Source organism: Lepidochelys olivacea (genome assembly GCF_965140295.1).
Source record: "Lepidochelys olivacea isolate rLepOli2 genome assembly, chromosome: 2".
Taxonomy (NCBI): domain Eukaryota; kingdom Metazoa; phylum Chordata; order Testudines; family Cheloniidae; genus Lepidochelys; species Lepidochelys olivacea.
Genome location: NC_140412.1, coordinates 30,137,559 through 30,158,251, shown reverse-complemented (window position 1 = coordinate 30,158,251; position 20,693 = coordinate 30,137,559). Strand labels below are relative to the sequence as shown.

Here is a 20,693-nt window from a genome sequence, read left to right as displayed (position 1 = left end):
AGTACATGTTTACAGCTGGAATTTATGTATAATTATTTAGGACCATATTTTGTCATTCTTTCTCATGCTAAGTAGTGACTTACTTTGTGAGCAGACCCATTCATATTGATGTTACCACTCAAAAAGTTTTAATCTGAAGAAATGTTGAAGAAATCTGACCCTTAACAAATTAATGGTGGGCATGTTCTAGGATGGTTAGATAGGGCTTACATCATGACACTGATTAAAGTGCCATCTTCTACCACTTCATTCCTTTTCATGACTTCTCTCACTCATTTCCTCTTTCCCTGAAAGTAAATGTTTTAAATGGGTGCAAGAGGAGGGGCAGGTTAAGGCATTAAACTAAAGGAAAACACTTGTTTTACAAAGCCTTGTTTACAATGAAAAGGGATTATTCTATTTCCAAGTAAGAGTGGCAACCCACATAAATTAGTCACAAACAGAAGTGCCTAAAAGGAGGTTTCAGAGGGAGTTCGGAAAGGGAATGTGAGAGGCTTTCCTTCCAGGTTCATCTCTACTTGCAATTCCACCATGACCATGATGAAATGGCTGTGCCATGTTTTCTTTTTTGCCTGAAGTCAGACGGGATTTCCTGTGTGTGAAGGGGAAGTTGGTGATTGTGCTGGAGGAAAAGATTTTTGAATTGGAACAACAAATAGCGATGCTACTGATAATCAGAGAAGCTGAAACTTACTAGACTGCCAGTTGGGGGAAATATCAGTACCCCAGATTAAAAGAAGAAAGCAGCTAGCCACCAATGAGTCAGAAGGAGGAAGTTTCCCAGTTAGCTAGCCACCAATGAGTCAGAAGGAGAGGCCTTCTGATTCATACTGAATAAGTAGCACAACTGGCTAGTTATCTTAGGTGCCTGTACACGAATGCAAGAAGCCTGGGAAACAAGCAGGAAGAATTGGAAGTCCTTGCACAATCAAGGAACTATGATGTGATTGGAATAACAGAGACATGGTGGGGTAATTCACATGACTGGAACACTATAATGGATGGGTATAAACTGTTCAGGAAGGACAGGCGGGGGAGAAAAGGTGGAGGATTTGCGCTGTGTGTAAGAGATTGCTCAGAGCTCCAGTATGAAACTGGAGAAAAGTGTTGTCAAGGTTCCTTCCCCACTCTGAACTATAGGGTACAGATGTGGGGACCTGCATGAAAAACCCCCTCAGCTTACTTTTACCAGCTTAGGTTAAAACTTCCACAAGGTACAAACTGTTTTACCTTTTGCCCTTGGACTTTATTGCTGCCACCACCAAGCGTCTAACAAATATATAACAGGGAAAGAGCCCACTTGGAAATGTCTTTCCCCCCAAAATCCTCCCAAACCTACACCCCCTTTCCTGGGGAAGGCTTGATAAAAATCCTCACCAATTTGCCTAGGTGAACACAGACCCAAGCCCTTGGATCTTAAGAACAATGAAAAAGCAATCAGGTTCTTAAAAGAAGAATTTTAATTGAAGAAAAAGTAAAAGAATCACCTCTGTAAAATCAGGATGGTAAATACCTTACAGGGTAATCAGATTCAAAACATAGAGAATCCCTCTAGGCAAAACCTTACGTTACAAAAAGACACAAAGACAGGAATATACATTCCATTCAGCACAGTTTATTTTATCAGCCATTTAAACAAAACAGAATCTAATGCATATCTAGCTAGATTACTTACTAAGTTCTAAGACAGGTTTCAGAGTAACAGCCGTGTTAGTCTGTATTCGCAAAAAGAAAAGGAGTACTTGTGGCACCTTAGAGACTAACCAATTTATTTGAGCATGAGCTTTCGTGAGCTACAGCTCACTTCATCGCATGCATACCGTGGAAACTTCTTTTTAAGTTCTAAGACTCCATTCCTTTTCTGTTCCTGGCAAAAAACAACACACAGACTGAGAGAACCTTTGTTTCTCCCCCCCTCCAGCTTTGAAAGTATCTTGTCTCCTCATTGGTCATTTTGGTCAGGTACCAGCGAGGTTATCCTAGCTTTTTAACCCTTTACAGGTGAAAGGGTTTTTCCTCTGGCCAGGAGGGATTTTAAAGGTGTTTACCCTTCCCTTTATATTTATGACAAGCGTGCTGAGAGTCTTTGGGTTAAGTTTAGAGGCGAGAGCGGAAATGTTGTGGTGGGTGTCTGCTATAGACCACCAGACCAAGAGGATGAGGTAGATGAGGCTTTTTTTCTGGAAACTTCTGTAAGTTGTCCGATCACAGTCCCTGGTTCTCATGGGGGACTTCAATCACCCTGACATGTGCTAGCAGAGCAATACAGTAGTGCACAGACAATCCAAGAAGTTTTTGGAGAGTGTTGGGGACAAGTTCCTGGTGAAAGTGCTGGAGGAACCAGCTAGGGGGCCATGCTCCTCTTGACCCACTGTTAACAAACAGGGAAGTATTGGTAGGGGAAGTAAAAGTGGGTGGCAACCTGGCCAGCAGCGACCATGAGACGGTCAAGTTCAGGATCCTGACAAAAGTAAGAAAGGAGAGCAGCATAATATGGACCCTGGACTTCAGAAAAGCAGACTTTGACTCACTCCGGGAACTGATGGGCAGGATCCTCTGGGAGGCTAAAATGAGGGGGAAAGGAGAGCTGGCTGTATTTTAAAGAAGACTTATTGCGGGTGCGGGAACAAACTATCTAGATGTGCCGAAAGAACAGCAAATATAGTAGGTGACCAGCTTGGCTTAACAGAGAAAGCTTTGGTGAGCTTAAACACAAAAAGGAAGCTCACAAGAAGTGGAAACTTGGACAGATGACTAGGGAGGAGTATAAAAATATTGCTCAAACATGCAGGGGTGTAATCAGAAAGACCAAAGCACAACTGGAGTTGCAGCTAGCAAGGGATGTGAAGGGTAAGAAGAAGGGTTTCTCCAGGTATATTAGTAACAAGAAGAAGGTCAGGGAAAGTGTGGGAACCTTACTGAATGGGGAAGGCAACATAGTGACAGATGATGTGGAAAAAGCTAAAGTACTCAATGCTTTTTTCGCCTTGGTCTTCACAGACAAGGTCAGTTCCCCGACTGCTGCACTGGGCAGCACAGTATGAGGAGGTGAGCAGACCTAAGTGGTGAAAGAACAAGTTAAGGACTATTTAGAAAAGCTGGACATGCACAAGTTCATGGGTCTGGATCTAATGCATCTGAGGGTGCCGAGGGAATTGGCTGATGTGATTGCAGAGCCATTGGCCATTATCCTTGAAAACTCGTGTTGATTGGGGGAGGTCCCAGATGATTGGAAAAAGGCAAATGTAGTGCCCATCTTTAAAATCCGGGGAACTACAGACCAGTCAGTCTCACCTCTGTCCCCGGAAAAATCATGGAGCAGGTCCTCAAGGAATCCATTTTGAAGCACTTGGAGGAGAGGAAGGTGATCAGGAACAGTCAACATGGATTCACCAAAGGCAAGTCATGCCTGACCAACCTGATTGCCTTCTATGATGAGATAACTGGCTCTGTGGATATGAGGAAAGTGGTGGATGTGATATATCTTGACTTTAGCAAAGCTTTTGATACCGTCTCCCACAGTATTCTTGCCAGCAAGTTAAAAAAGCATGGATTGGATGAATGAACTATAAGGCGGATAGAAAGATGGCTAGATCGCCGGGCTCAATGGATAATTGAGCTTTATGTCTAGTTGGCAGCTGGTATCAAGTGGAGTGCCCCAGGTGTCGGTCCTGGGGCTGGTTTTGTTCAACATCTTCATTAATGATCTGGATGATGGGATGGAGTGCATGTTAGTGGAAGACACTAAGCTGGAGGGAGAGATAGATACACTGTAACGTAGAGATAGGGTCCAGAGTGACCTAGACAAATTGGAGGATTGGACCAAAAGAAATCTAATCAGGTTCAACAAGGACAAGTGCAGAGTCCTGCCCTTAGGAAGGAAGAATCCCATGGACTGCTACAGGCTGGGGACCGACTGGCGAAGCAGCAGTTCTGCAGAAAAGGACCTGGGGATTACAGTGGATGAGAAACTAGATATGAGTCAGCAGTGTGCCCTCGTTGCCAAGAAAGCCAACGGCATATTGGGTTGTATTAGTAGGAGCATTGCCAGCAGATTGAGGGAATTGATTCTTCCCCTCTATTCTGCACTGGTGAGGCCACATCTGGAGTATTGTGTCCCGCACTACAGAAAGCATGTGGACAAATTGGAGAGAGTCCAGCAGAGGGCAACAGAAATGATTAGGATGCTGGGGCACATGCCTTATGAGTAGAGGCTGAGGGAATTGGGCTCATTTAGTCTGGAGAAGAGAAGACTGTGGAGAGCGGGGGTTGATAGCAGCCTTCAAAAACCTGAAGGGGGGCTTCCAGAGAGGATGGAGCTAGGCTGTTCTCAGTGGTGGCAGATTATAGAACAAGGAGCAGTGGTCTCAAGTTGTAGTGGGGGAGGTCTAGGTTGGATATTAGGAAAATCTATTTCACTAGGAGGGTGGTGAAGCACTGGAATGGGTTGTGGAATCTCCATCCTTAGAGGTTTTAAAGTCCCAGCTTGACAAAGCCCTTGCTGGGATGATTTAGTTGGGGTTGGTCCTGCTTTGAGCAGGGGATTGGACTCGATGACCTCCTGAGGTCTCTTCCAACCCTAATATTCTATGATTCTATGATTCTCGTCACCCTTCTCTGAACTCCTTCTGGTTCAGCAGTCTCCATTTGGAGATGGAGTGAGCAGTACTTCATATTTTATTCTAGATGAGTGCACACATAATGACTACTTATCTTCTGTAGTAGCCTCTTGTGATGGACCTTATCAGAGAGTTTTTGGAAGTCTAAATAAAAACATCACTGATTCTCCTTTATCCACTACTTTACTGACACATTCAAGTAACTCTAAGATGTGATTTTCCATTGCAAAGTCTGGAACAGTGGGGAATTTCCCCTAGCCATGTAAAGCTGGTAGACCAGCACTATACCACCAGGCTGAACTTCTTTGGCTGAGCTGCTTAAGAGGGTGTAGCTTGGTGGCAGAGCCATTGTTTATCTCAGAGAATTATATAAATATGTAAGTCCCATTGCTGAGTACTGCCTATTCGCACTTCTGTTATAGTATTTCTTCAGTTTACTTACTTACCTGTCAACAACAGAATGGATCCCTTCATTGACCAGATGTTAAAAATTAGGGAACTTTTAAAGTATGCATTCTGCATACAGTAGGCTGCAGTTTTACAGATATTAATTGCCCATTAAATCATTGCAAGTGCTCAAAGGAAGAAGATAGAGAATATGTAAAATAATACAAACAAAACAGATTAGACCAGGGTTATTTATCTATCTCGGCTGCAGTTTCCAAAAACCTTAAATTATATGCCCAAATCCTACTGAATTTCAGTTGGACTTCTTCGAAAATGCAAATCCCTAGATTTTGAAGAATTGCACCTTGAAAAGCTGGGCAGGATTTGCTCTTTAGCAATCATGTGCTTAAAATTAGGTTTTTTGTTAAACACACACACTCATATTAAAGGAAACTAACTCTTATCTGTCTAAATAATTAAACTTTAGTTTATTGATAAAAAAGTTATAATGTAATTTGCCAAATTTTGCATATTTGCTTTTTATATTTCTAACTGCTTGAACACCGAAACCAGATTGTTTTCCTATTTGTTTATAGGCAAGAAGAGGTAGAGGGAAGGCATATACTCACCATTGATTTTATGTTCCCTTCACCCCCAGCCTTGCTCTGTTTGCACAGTTTATACTGTTGCACTTTCAGTTTTTTTGCACTGTTGCTTTAATTAAAGGTTTGCTTATAGTTGGTTATTGTAGATTGTTTAGTTAAATTTATTTTAATTATTTTTCCCCACTCGTTCAATTAAATTTTGTTGTTTTTGTTATTTCATAATCAAACCCATTTACAATCCATCTGTTATGAGTCATTATTGCATTTAACTCAGAAAATAATTTAAACAACACTGAGATATTATATAGGGTTTCACAAAAAATACGTAAGGAATATTTCATTTCCACCATCCATACACAATATACCAGTGCTCAAAAATGTATCTATCCCAATACCCCTCTCCACCAACTAATAGCTGCATATGTTCAGACATGAGACTTCAAATATGAACAATACGCATCCCTAACAATATTTCCTAATTTTTCTATGGGACAGCTTGCCGGCTGCTCAAACTGCCAAGCATGTCTCTGAACATCAGCCTTCCACCTATTGTTAAGACTTTCTCTCTTGCTCTCAAGTACTGTTCAGAACACAATATGCAGTTATAATGGTGGGAACATTGTTGTTTTTCTCCTGCTGCTTCCAGCCTATTTCATAAACAGCACCATCTACCTTTCAAAGGGATCAGAGGCAGGCCCACAACAGAATAAAGAAACTAACTTTCAGAAGTACTGAAGATCCCACTCTTTCTCCACTAATCTAAACAGAATTGAATTATGAAAGATTCTGATACAGAGGTCAACCAGTCCTTGGAGCACCATGGAGAAATACCCCTTCCTGTTTATAAAATTTGGTGCTCTGGTGTGTGTGTTGCAGGGGCGGGGGGAGAGGAGGGTGGAGGAGGAGGGGAGGGAAGGTGGGAACAGAGGTAATGATAGGCATATGGTTTCCATCAATTTCCCAGTATAGTTTGGGAATCCTATGTGTGCAAAGCCATCAATAATTGCCTGAGCAGTACCTAGTTTTCTGACCCAGTGGGACAGCACCTTACCAATATCAGGGCAGGGACACAGGCAGCTGGGACTAATGGTAAGCAACCTAATTCCGGAGGACTGTGTTCAGGTTACCTGCAATCAGGCAGAAGCCAAATGAATTAGTCTGGACAGGGGTTCAGACTCTAGTCAGGTGACCAGGAATCAGGCTGGTTAGAGTCTGAAATGTTGGGTGAGGTGTCCAAGCAGCAGCCATGCAGAGGCAAGTTGTGAGGACAACTTCCTGTGCCTTTCTTTGGGTTTAATAGGAAGCCCTGAACAACCAGAGGTCACAGTGTTCCTCCAGCCATGGCCAGGGGAAGTTTCCATGAAGTTGCTTCAGATGTCATGGTCTCTCTATTTGATGGGTGAGTACTGAGCAGTTGGATGTGAGCAGAGAGGTGTCAGTTGACTAGGAACCTTGCAGACCCAGGTTTGAGACTCATGGGATCATGAGAATCTGTGTCATAGCAGACCTGCATAAGAATGACCCCACAAATTGCTCTCCCCAGGCCAATTGGTTGGCCAAAGACTGGATGTGTTCTGGGGTGGTCAGATGGCAGTAGTGACCTGCTTTTCAACAGGTATGGGGGACAACATATTGATATACTGTTACTGCAGCTCCAAGGTCAGTTCTACACAGAGATCAAAAAGAGTAGCCTCTCCCCACCCTGAAGTTTTCTTGCCATTGTTGGTCATCCCAGGTTTGCAGAATCATCTTCTCCCAGCAATCCATGCTTGTTTCTCAGCCCATAAACGATGCTGTTTGCTGCATCACTCATCCAGGAACCAGACCTCTAGCTCCAACAGCTGGGTGTTGTCCATTTCCTCATCCTGCTGTCAACACTTCAGAGTGCTCTCCTGATGCTGGAGGAGCTGCAGCTACTGCCATAGAACACTGTTTTGCTCCCACATAACCTGCTCAGTGGTGCAACTAACAAGTTCAATTTTGAAAGGGTCTAGCTTTTACTGTTATAATACAGCCCAAACAACCACTACAATATTCACACCTGTCACCACAGCATTGTGAAACATTGTTGGATCCATGCTGGAATACAGCAATTCAAAAATGGCGGAACCCTGCCCACAAAGGAAATATGGGGCAGAGATAGCAGAATCATGGTATTTTTTAAAAAATATTGAACTCATCTGGCTTCTCACAATTCCCAGAATACATGCTGTTCAGCAGCGAAGCAAAGGACCACTGGATACATCCTGAGAACACTTTGCCCTTAGTTCACAGAAAACTACTGTTGTGTGTTCACACAGTAAATTTAAAATAGAACAGGCATTCCATGCACATGGAATTGGTGTGACTTGCATTCTGCGAGTTACCTGATGTGCATCAAAAGCTTCAGATTAACCCCTCCTACCACCAATTCCCATGTAGACACACCCTAAATCTCATACATCTTGCTGCCGTTTGGTGTCAGGACAGGAAATTTAAATTATATGTAAATATTTGTGTCAACAAAGTGGGAGACTTGTATAGTTTTTTGTCCACATTAGAACCAATTATACAGATAGATAATATAATTAATGATACTAAGGCAAATATTCCAGTCCTTACTTCCCAGGTGTAATTTTTAGCCTTTCCCCCCTTTCACTGGATAACTTATATTTTACAATATAGCACAAGTTCAGTAGATCTCTCTCTCACACACACACGCATCTCTCAAGCATTGATATGAATTTCCATTTCTCTCACAAAACAATAAAATATTATTTCCAATAAGCTAGGTTTGAGGAACTAGAAGTTACAGAACAGGTGCAAATTCTAAACCCAAATATTGGGCAAGAAAAAGAAGAATGAAGCACATGGGGGAAAAAATGGGTTTTAAATTTCTTATTGAACTAGGGACATCATCTTGATAAAATGTGTCAGACACCAATTTTTAGAGTAGCAGCCGTGTTAGTCTGTATTCGCAAAAAGAAAAGGAGTACTTGTGGCACCTTAGAGACTAACAAATTTATTTGAGAATAAGCTTATAGCTCACGAAAGCTTATGCTCAAATAAATTTGTTAGTCTCTAAGGTGCCACAAGTACTCCTTTTCTTTCAGATACCAATGTGTCAGGAAGGTGGGTAGACAGGGAAGTTCAGAAGTACATCATTATGGCAAAACTAATTAAATGTCATTCAAAAAAAAACAAATATCCTTTATGTGTTACTAATTATCAGAACTGACTGAATCACTTACAGGGAATAATCTATTTGATACATTTAGTGTCTTCTGCTTGAGGAATGCCCATGAGATATTATATATATATATATCATAGAATCATAGAATCATAGAATATCAGGGTTGGAAGGGACCCCAGAAGGTCATCTAGTCCAACCCCCTGCTCGAAGCAGGACCAATTCCCAGTTAAATCATCCCAGCCAGGGCTTTGTCAAGTCTGACCTTAAAAACCTCTAAGGAAGGAGATTCTACCACCTCCCTAGGTAACGCATTCCAGTGTTTCACCACCCTCTTAGTGAAAAAGTTTTTCCTAATATCCAATCTAAACCTCTCCCACTGCAACTTGAGACCATTACTCCTCGTTCTGTCATCTGCTACCATTGAGAACAGTCTAGAGCCATCCTCTTTGGAACCCCCTTTCAGGTAGTTGAAAGCAGCTATCAAATCCCCCCTCATTCTTCTCTTCTGCAGGCTAAACAATCCCAGCTCCCTCAGCCTCTCCTCATAACTCATGTGTTCTAGACCCCTAATCATTTTTGTTGCCCTTCGCTGGACTCTCTCCAAATTATCCACATCCTTCTTGTAGTGTGGGGCCCAAAACTGGACACAGTACTCCAGATGAGGCCTCACCAATGTCGAATAGAGGGGAACGATCACGTCCCTCGATCTGCTCGCTATGCCCCTACTTATACATCCCAAAATGCCATTGGCCTTCTTGGCAACAACGGCACACTGCTGACTCATATCCAGCTTCTCGTCCACTGTCACCCCTAGGTCCTTTTCCGCAGAACTGCTGCCTAGCCATTCGGTCCCTAGTCTGTAGCTGTGCAGCATGGGGCAGGTACAAATATATATATATTTGTAACTGATACAAAACCGAGGGTGTAACTGAGGGTGGCTAAGGCACATAAGATAATGAGAGTCATTCTGTGGAGGCTGTGAAACATCTCAACAGCAATAACCATAACCTAGGTTTCTAATTAGAATGAATGTGGTAAACAATGGGGAAAACCAAAAGATTTACTTTTCAGAAAATCTTTTTTTAATTTATTTTCAATACAACAAAGGTAAACAATTTAAACACAATGTCATCCATGGGAGGAGCAATCTGTGGGAGGAAATATTCATTAAAATAGACCCATATTGTGTGGGAGGACTATTCCTTCACAAACACACAAAACACAAAAAGAAAAGGAGTACTTGTGGCACCTTAGAGACTAACCAATTTATTTGAGCATAAGCTTTCGTGAGCTACAGCTCACTTCATTGGATGCAGCTCACGAAAGCTTATGCTCAAATAAATTGGTTAGTCTCTAAGGTGCCCCAAGTACTCCTTTTCTTTTTGCGAATACAGACTAACACAGCTGTTACTCTGAAACCACACAAAACACAAAGGTTTATTCAAAGATAATTCACAGCTAATTTGTAGTGCTCTCTCTCTCACTCTCACTCACACTTTTCTCCACCTCAGGAAATTTAAATTTCAGGGGTTTTTTTCTGATCTATCTTTAAGCAATAGCTACTAATTTATTCTGCCTTTAAAGGTCTGTCAAGGTAGGTCTGGGGTAGTCTTAGGCCTTGTGTAACACGACAAAGTTTTGTCAGCAAAAGCTGCCTTTTGCCAACAAAACAGGGGAGGCGTACACACTACAAAGCTACGTTTGGCGGCAAAACTCTGTTTTTTGCCAACAAAATTAAACCACCTCAGGAGGGCATAAAGCTTTTTGTGGCAAAGCACACAGTGACGCTTTGCAGCTTTAAGACACCACTGTTTGTTTTGTCAGGATAACTGGCTTCCATCAGTAGCAGCTCTGCTCACTATTTTGATCTCTGTTGCCCTGCAGGCATGCGCCCCTCCACTTTCAGAGCTCTGGGAACTATCTGACAGCTGAGCATTCTGCTCCATTTGAGGAACAAAGAGCAAATCATCAGCCTGGAATTCTCCTGTTCTGCCCTGCATTAGGAACACAGCAGCAGGCAGACTGCTGCTGCAGGGAGTGGGAGGAGGGGAGGATGGACTGCTGTGCTGCTTTGACATTCCTCAGCACAGAGAGCTCACAGAGCTGATCAGTTTGCCACTCCGGGCAGCTGAGGAGGCTGTGGGAGAACCATAGGCAGGCAGGCAGAGTGGGCTGCTTCAGGAGAGACTGCGGTGCCCAGCAGAGCCGGGCGCTGACATGTGGGCTCCCCTTGCCTCAGGATAGGTCGGTCAGCCTGCTGTCTCTCCCTCCCTAGACACACCACTCTCCTCTCTCTTCTCCCCGTCCCCGCCACTTCAGTTGAAAAAAGCAACTGAAAATATACTAGGATGTCCCTGGAATGATGGGATTGAGAAACCTGCCCCATGTGACGCTGTACCTGCCCCATGAGGCACTGCCAACCCTTCCCAAAGCACACTGTGGCCAGTTGCACAGTGGGATAGCAGAGTGCACTCTCCGTGTGGCTGCAAGAGCCGTTGGCGTGGATGAGCTCTGCTGACATACGGAGCTAGTGTGGACATGCAACAGTGGTTTTAATTAAAGCATTTTAATTAAAGCATCATAACTTTTGCCAACAAAACTTTGTAGTGTAGACAAGGCCTTAAATTCCACCTGAGAAACAAGGTGGGTGAGGAAATATATTTTATTGGGCCAACTTCTGTTGGTGAGAGAAACAAGCTTTAGGCCTTACACAGAGCTCTTCTGCAAGCTTGAAAGCTTGTGTCTCTCAGCAATAGAAGCTGATCAAATAAAAGATATTACCACTCCCACCTTGTCTCTTTAATACCCTGGGACTGACATGACTACAAAAAACCTTAAATTCCACCTGTCATACAAGAAGGATCTTTCCTTCCCATTCCCCCACACACATACTCAATGCTATTCACCCCACAGGGAAGGAATGAGCTAGAGGGAAAGAGAAATGTGAAGTGCCTGTGGCGGCATTAAATCAATTACTAAACTAATTCATTTCTTTAGTCCCCTATCGAGCAAACATTTATATATGTGCTTAACTTTATGCACATGGGTAGTCTGGGACAATGTACCTATGTGAAGTTAAGTATCAGTATATTTGTGGAATAAGGGCTTTGATTCACCAAATATTAATACTGGAATAATTCAAAATTTAGTCAATTAATATTCTTTATGCCAACAACAAATTTAGGGGGAAAAAATCTACTTTCATCTTTATGTACCAATCATATTATAAAAATCCCTCAACAGAGATGCTTTCCCACACAACCCTCTTCAAACAATAAAGTTACTCATTTATTTCCTACAAGATTATAAAAATAAGGATGAAATCCTGTATCCAAAAATCAATGGGAGTTTTGCGATTGACTTCGGTGGGGCCAGGATTTCACCTTAATTGCTGAGGCCAACATCTTCCTACCTGGATGCTTAAAATTAGGCACTTAAATGCATGTCTTTATTGTTAGAGATAATACAGATGCAACTTCACTGGGATTGAGAATCCCCAGTAAAACTAAAAATCAGGATGTTCATTCATTTATTTATATTAATATAGCATGTTTAAAATGTTGATACATGAGCTCTAGATACCCTAACAACAATTAACTCTACATCCCCCATACGGATGTCACCTAGAAGCTTAAATATTAATTTAAGTGCCTATTGTCTGGCATCCAAGTTGGAAAATGTTGGCCTAAATTTATATTCCTGTTTCTGCACCTAATAACCACTATGGAAAAAAGAACCATTATCTTCTAAACGTGGAAGTGCCTAGAAAGTGTCTCCAAGAATTGTCTGTGAAGTTGGTATGCCAGTTCAACTACAGAATTTTTAAAAAAGGAAATAAAATGAAAAAAACATGGAAAACGTAAAAAGTACTGTGAAAATTAAGAGGTGTGTTACCATGCTTATCCATACTATATATCTGCAACTCCATGGACAATGACTACACGTACAAGCAAATGAAAGCAGCTGACCACGTACCCACACACCTTGGCAGAGGTGCACTCCATACACGTCGGCCACCACCAAGACAGATAATCTCCAAAGTTCCTTCTAGACGGTATCCAGATGAACAAGAGAATGTCAGAGTATCACCGACTCCAAAATTAAATCCTATTCTGTTACCAAATTGTGGAATCCCAGGATCCTCACAAGGTTCAAGATTATATTCTGGAAATAAACAAGCAAACAAAAAATCAGCTTCTATGTGGCAAGAACTTCAATTGTTTACTCTCTATCCACCTTATTATTGTCATACACACTATTATTTTGCGCACATTTCCACGTGACCCTCAATTTAGCCTTTAGAACCAAACACAAAATGAATGCACATATAGTAAATAGGTGATTCAGCTGAGGTTTGAAAATTAGACCAATACATGCTCATAGCATTTGTAAGATGTCTAACACAACATGCATTACCATTCTTATAAGAGCCATAAATGTCTCAGACACATAAAACAAACTGTACATCACAAGCAGTTTCCTAAAGGGCTCATCTGGAATATCACTACTTGAAATTAGGTTTGCTCCATTTTTTTCCCACCCTCAGTAACATACTTTACAGTTTACTGCCTTTTTTACTTCTTAAAATGTGTACTAAAAATGCTTCAACAGAGATATAAGGATTTAATTTCTTAAGGTACAAAGGAAGCAATTGTGTTATTTTACAAAACACTATTCATTCAAATCAGTTTTGGACCTCTCTCTTTTCACAAAATGTTGAATTTTCTTCACTTTATACAAATAGCTCATTTCAGCCCCTTACCAGAGAAAGTAATGTTAAATCCTTCATATGATATTGAAAAATCTGAAATAAAGCGCAACTGAGCCCTGAAATTTCCATAGAGACCGGCGTTGATTGCCGAAGGAAGATCTGATCCAGTCAGGCGTGCTAGTGGCTGAGTGAAACTGCCATTCTCTGTAATTAGTAAGTAGTCATGATGGTCTTCCAAATGAAAGGTATGAAAGGTGAACTGCACTCCTGTTAGAAACAAATATCTATTTACATATCACAGCGTTAACATGAATGCAATTATATCACTGCTTAAATCTGTGCATTTCATTGCAAATGTTGATTCAGAAAATTAAAGTAATCCAATATTCTAATATATATGTTCAACCTACTTAAAATGTATAACCAATAGATCTGCTAGGTTTTTTATTTTTATTTATTTAATTTATTTAGTTAGTTAGTTATTCCTTCCTTCCTTCCTTCCTGTTGGTTAGGGTGTTGGTTTTTTTTTGTTTGTTTTGTTTGTTTGTTTTTTAAACTTCTATTTTATAGCTACCAGATTTGGATATTTGCTTTTGATAATTAACTGAATCACACATTTCCTTCTATTTAAAATCAAGTAATGTCTTGTTGTGAGACACCATATTTTGCTACATTTCAAAGTAAGTGGCCCCTAGGTACACAGGCTGGTATAATGGACTGGCAGGCCTGGCTGTGAAGGAAAGGATCACTTACAATAGATGGCTAGCACTAGAAATATTTGAGTTCTGTTTGGGACAGTTTCTGAGACCTGGTTGGCTAAATGTTCCAGCAGGAGATTTGGATGAAAGACAGGAGATAAATGCATCCACTCCATCCCAATCTGCTCTCCTCTTTGTCTCTCCTTCAACTCTTTTCCCTCTTGGCTTTGATTTCCTTTCATTTGTTTGTTTTGTTTTAACATGAGCCATAAAAATCCATTAACTGGAAATATGGAGGTTAATACCAGAATCCAAGCATTGTGTAAATATCTTGATCTATTCTTGTTTCTGCTGGATGGTATTTTTGTATTTGTTCTATACATTGGATTTGTTCTAACTAGAATTTGTTTGTTATAAGAATAGAGATTGTACATGTTTAATAAATAACAACTATAACATGTATAAATATAAAACCAAGCAATGTGTCATACATGTTTGAATTTTGATGAAAAAATCCAAAATCTTTAAGTAGAATGCAACAGTTGGATTTCATTTTCTCACCAATTCTATAATAGCACAAAATACATTGGTTGAGATCCTGTGCTGGGAGTGGGAGCGGGAGTCGGTTGATGGCAGTAGGAACCTAGGTTATACTCAGCCTGCTCTATGGTAGTGGAGGTTCTTCTTCACTAAGGTGATCACCATTGTCAGCTACACCAACTTTAAGACTGCTTTGCACCAGCAATACAACTATTGCAAGCAATGTGTAACACATGATGAATAGCATTAATTGTCATCAGAGGGGTAGAAAACTTGGCTCTTGCAGAAACATGGAGGACTGTCTCAAAGGGAAAAAAAAACCCCAAACCTATAGATCTTTAGCTAATAATGGCAAAAATCACCACTAATGGTGCAGTTGTTCTTTTACTTCTTTAATGTACTATCGTCTTGTTGGATGGAGTAGGGACATTTCTGTTTTCTGTCCATTTGGGGATTTTTGGAAAGAAGGGGGATTGTGGAAAAGAAAGAAAGAAAGAAAGAAAGAAAGAAAGAAAGAAAGAAAGAAAGAAAGAAAGAATACAAGCCCCAAATAAGTAGGTTTCCAAATAGTTTCTTTTAAATTTGAATGAGACGGATTAGATTAAAATCAAGGAAAGAAGGTGTAATAGCTACAGTCTTGGAGAAAAGGAAAATGCAGCAAGCATTACAGCAGTAATGAAAGCAGAGTCAGAGGCAACTAATGACATGTAGCTGGTGGCAAGGGAAGATGCTAACATCTCATTTTCCATTGTCAAAGAGCCACAGGCAATATTCCTTATACTTTCATAGGCAACATTACAACAGCCCTCCGGTACTTACTCTGTCTCTTTCTCCTAAGCATATATGAAGATCACTTTATTACAAACATTTCTTTACAGCTGGAGTGCGCAGTAGCATCTTATTAAGATCTGCGTGTTGCTCTGTTAACATCTCTCCCTGAACTGGACTAAATTTTTCAAGATGAGGGCTGTTCAGATAGTGCTGCTCAACTTGTTGCTGCAGGAGGCACCTTAGATCATGAGTGCCTGACCAATGATAATGTGATGTTTAATGTTCCTGACTCTGGTGCTACATGGTGATGAGTTTGAGCTGCTTTATCCTTGCTGAAAGCTGCATGGTGATTAACCATAATCATGCCTGGATCACATCACAGGATCCCCCTCTTTCTGTTTAACAATAAACCACCATTTATTTCTCCCCTCTCTCAACAAGTTGAATGGTAAATAATAATAGGAATGGGTCAGTATACAGAACAATCTGCATCACTTGGTAAGGTAGGCTTATTTTAATAATATGTCTTTCAATACAGTCATGTGCAAAGTCACACATTGAGGATGAGGGACTATCATGCAATGCAGTGGCACTAAAAAGATCTTTTGGCTGAAGCTGGACAAATTCAGACTAGAAATGAGATGCAAATTTTTAAACAGTAAGGGTAATTAATCATTGGAACAATTGATCTACAGATGTAGTGCATTCTCTATTACATACAGTCTCTAAATCAAGAGTGGATGTCTTTTTAAGATGTCTTACATCTCAAACAAAAGTCACAGGCTTGATGCAGAAATTACTGGGTGGGGTTTCCTAACTGCGTTATGCATAACGTAAGACTAAATTATCTTAATGGACTTTTCTGGCTTTAAAATCTATGAATCTATGAACAAAACAATAGATCCATTCTGGATACATTACTTATTCTCTCTCCTCTTAACTCACACCATGAAAGACCCCTGGCCTTTTTGTGCACAAACTCTGTCTCTACTTTGCCATAGATTCCAGGGAGAGATTTATGACAATATCTCAAAACCATGGGATACTCATCAGTTTCAGCTAAGTTTCACTTTTAGTTCTTTTCAAACCCAGAACTCAAAGTCTAAATCAAGGGGATGTTTGCATCACTTTCCCAGTTTGTGATGACGTTTCTAAGCAACAAAGTATATCTCAATTGTTGTTGCACAACTCAGTTCTTAGCAGAAAAATGGTCTATTCATTTTAATGTACACTGTGTGACAGATTATGATGTCTCAGGAGAAAAAGTTTAAAAGAGATTTTTGGGCAGGGATTTGTTTTGTTTTCAGAAATGTGAGTGAACACTTTAAAATAAATAAGATAGGAAGATATATGATACTCAAGCTTTCTCTCTCAGTGTTATGAACCTGGTTGTCTGATGAAAAATCTTCCATTAGTTCATAAGTTTAATTATAAATTTGATATTCCATAGACAGTATCATTTCACAGAGAACAGAATATGAATAATATTGTTATTGTAATAAAGTAAAATAAAATACAAATGATGACATGCTTTGTTTTCATTTTCAGATCCCTCCCCTTATCACATAACAGCTGTTTGAACAGATAAAATAATTATCTGAAGAAGCATTTTGCATGTTTCTATGAAAGGAAATTATGTACTTGTTTTTTCAGTTACTTCTAGAAGTTTTACTATTTAATATTGCTAGGGTTTTTTTTTTAAGATACATATGGATCTTAATAGTGGTCCATGAGAAATATATTTAAGGTATATTTAAGACTACCTATAGTCTGGGGCATAGATGAGAAGTGGAGTTAAAATACATTTCTTTATATTGAAGGTCACACTTAATGTTTTATTAATGTAATTTTTGCGTGCTTGCAGGCTCAGTGTTAATTTTCGTAGTGTAATTGTACTTTGTGTTGGTTAGGCTGAACCCGAGCTGCATAATTTGCATATCCATATCCAGGAAGCGATGGACCTATTGGAAGGAAGGCTTAGCCCTGACATGGAATGTTATTGCCCTTGCTTTTCTGACTGGGAGGTCCTTTAAGATCATTCAGTCACCCATTTGATGACATTCCTTGTGCTTTCACACATAATAGGGGAGATCACATGAAGGTTGTCATCTCATTCACCAAGATCTGAATTCACTGCCACTCTCCAGACCCATATCCAGGAAACCTTTCTGGATCCATATGTTAATGCTACATGCCAATGGAAAGGACACCAGCCCTCACTGGCTTGAATTGTGGACCACTTGTGATTCTCCAAACAAAGACCTGATTGAAGATCCAACAAAACAAGTCCCAGGATTCTGCCTTCCCCACAGGGAGTGGACTTCACTCATCTGCATACAGACAATGTATTTAAGGTATGTATATTTCCTCCACAAATGGAAAATCAAATAATCACCAAATTGTGACTGTGGTGAGGTACAAGCCATATGACACATCATGGACAACTGCCCCATTAACGCTTACAGTGGTGGTACAAGAGGGATCCACCTAGCTACTCCAGAAATATTAGAATGGCTAAAACAGAGCTTTTAATCTTCCCCCAAGCCCTCACCACCGCTTCCATTTTTTATCACTGTGGGTATCACCACCATCCTCCCTGTCACTCAGACCATAACATTTCTGACAACCATTCAGAATGCTACAAAGATAATTTTCCTAGCCCATCGCTGTGGCCATGTCACCGCTCTTTTTGCCTTCCTCCATTGGCTCCATTTTCTCTTATCATATCAAACATAAGCTACTTGACTTCACTTTCCAGGCCCTTCACCATGTATCCCCCACCCTATCTGTCAACTCTTATATGCTATTCAGACACCAGTTGTCATCACCAACTGGCCAACAATGCCAGCCTTCATCACCCACTTGTTAAATTTTCAAACAAGTACCTTTATGCTTTTCCCTATGCTGCCTGTCCTGTTGGAAGTAGCTCCCCATGAACATCTGCTAAGCCATCTCATTGTCCTCCTTCAAAGCCCTCCTTAAACTTTCCTTTACTGTAATGCCTAATAAAACTTGACAATGGTTAAATGGATGGTGTGCTGTTGCCACTACCTATTATGCTGAAAATATTGTCCCATTGTTTCCTTGTGTTACCTTGACTATCTGTCTATATCCACCTATTGTCTCTTGTCTTAGATTGTAAGGTCCTTGGTGCAGGAACCATCTTTTTGTCCCGTGTTTGTATAATGACTTGCACAATGGGGTCTTTCGTCCATGACTGGGACATATAAGTGCTACCACAGTATAAATCTTCAATCATCATAATTAATAATGTTTATAGCAAATCTCCCAGCTCATCAGTGCTAACCTGGTTTTGCATATGGGGCATGAAATAGCAAACTAAAATAAACAAGACTGAAACAAAAATACAATTAAATCTCTTACCTTTTCCATGGGTGACATCCACAGTCCATGTACAATTCAGTGAATTTGGGTACAATTCAGGATAACCAGGAGATAAAATTGTTCCACTAGGTCCTCTAACATCTCCTCCACATAAGGCTAAGAATAATAAAGGGACATATTAATACAATAGACATGTAAAACCTAGACATGTAAAAGAGCAAAGAAATGTATAATATCTTTTTAAACAATGATCTATATGAGTGATTCTACAATTTCCTCTGCAGCAAATCTCTAATTTTAGCTAAAATTTACACAAAGTGCTCAGAAATTAAATATGATTAATTATTTGCTAAGGTGATTTTATAAATATCAAAATGAATTGCTAATTACACCAATTGTTTTCTGATAATTCCTTACGAAAAATGTATTCTCCTTATAAATAAATAGTTTACATTTTCAGAATCATAGTGAGCAGTGACACAACACATTATTGTAAATCTTAAGGAGAGAAATGACAGCCCAAAGCGAACAAAAGGGTGAACATCTCACAATTCCTTATCCTGAAGTTTCTATCTGATGGTGGTGGGAACTACAGGCCAGTCAGCCTCACTTCAGTCCCTGGAAAAATCATGGAGCAGGTCCTCAAAGAATCAATCCTGAAGCACTTGCATGAGAGGAAAGTGATCAGGAACAGCCAGCATGGATTCACCAAGGGAAGGTCATGCCTGACTAATCTAATCGCCTTTTATGATGAGATTACTGGTTCTGTGGATGAAGGGAAAGCAGTGGATGTATTGTTTCTTGACTTTAGCAAAGCTTTTGACACGGTCTCCCACAGTATTCTTGTCAGCAAGTTAAGGAAGTATGGGCTGGATGAATGCACTATAAGGTGGGTAGAAAGCTGGCTAGATTGTTGGGCTCCACGGGTAGTGATCAATGGCTCCATATCTAGTTGGCAGCCGGTATCAAGTGGAGTACCCCAAGGGTCGGTCCTGGGGCCGGTTTTGTTCAATATCTTCATAAATGATCTGGAGGATGGTGTGGATTGCACTCTCAGCAAATTTGCGGATGATACTAAACTGGGAGGAGTGGTAGATACGCTGGAGGGGAGGGATAGGATACAGAAAGACCTAGACAAATTGGAGGATTGGGCCAAAAGAAATCTGATGAGGTTCAATAAGGATAAGTGCAGGGTCCTGCACTTAGGACGGAAGAACCCAATGCACAGCTACAGACTAGGGACTGAATGGCTAGGCAGCAGTTCTGCGGAAAAGGACCTAGGGGTGACAGTGGACGAGAAGCTGGATATGAGTCAGCAGTGTGCCGTTGTTGCCAAGAAGGCCAATGGCATTTTGGGATGTATAAGTAGGGGCATAGCGAGCAGATCGAGGGACGTGATCGTTCCCCTCTATTCGACATTGGTGAGGCCTCATCTGGAGTACTGTGTCCAGTTTTGGGCCCCACACTTCAAGAAGAATGTGGATAAATTGGAGAGAGTCCAGCGAAGGGCAACAAAAATGATTAGGGGACTGGAACACATGAGTTATGAGGAGAGGCTGAGGGAGCTGGGATTGTTTAGCCTGCAGAAGAGAAGAATGAGGGGGGATTTGATAGCTGCTTTCAACTACCTGAAAGGGGGTTCCAAAGAGGATGGCTCCAGACTGTTCTCAATGGTAGCAGATGAGAGAACGAGGAGTAATGGTCTCAAGTTGCAGTGGGAGAGGTTTAGATTGGATATTAGGAAAAACTTTTTCACTAAGAGGGTGGTGAAACACTGGAATGCGTTACCTAGGGAGGTGGTAGAATCTCCTTCCTTAGAGGTTTTTAAGGTCAGGCTTGACAAAG

At 40.7% G+C, this 20,693-nt stretch overlaps 1 protein-coding gene across 2 annotated transcripts in view; it reads right to left on the bottom strand.

Moving 5' to 3' along the window:
* CSMD3 (CUB and Sushi multiple domains 3) overlaps positions 1 to 20,693 on the bottom strand; it is a 1,240,207-nt gene that overhangs the window by 420,022 nt on the left and 799,492 nt on the right. For both annotated transcript variants that reach the window (XM_084620231.1, XM_084620232.1), the window contains 3 exons: positions 18,888 to 19,004; positions 13,546 to 13,761; positions 12,759 to 12,947 (listed from right to left, as the gene is read on the bottom strand). In XM_084620231.1, the coding sequence (XP_084476357.1) occupies positions 12,759 to 12,947; positions 13,546 to 13,761; positions 18,888 to 19,004 (522 nt within the window). The remainder of the gene's footprint in view (positions 1 to 12,758; positions 12,948 to 13,545; positions 13,762 to 18,887; positions 19,005 to 20,693) is intronic.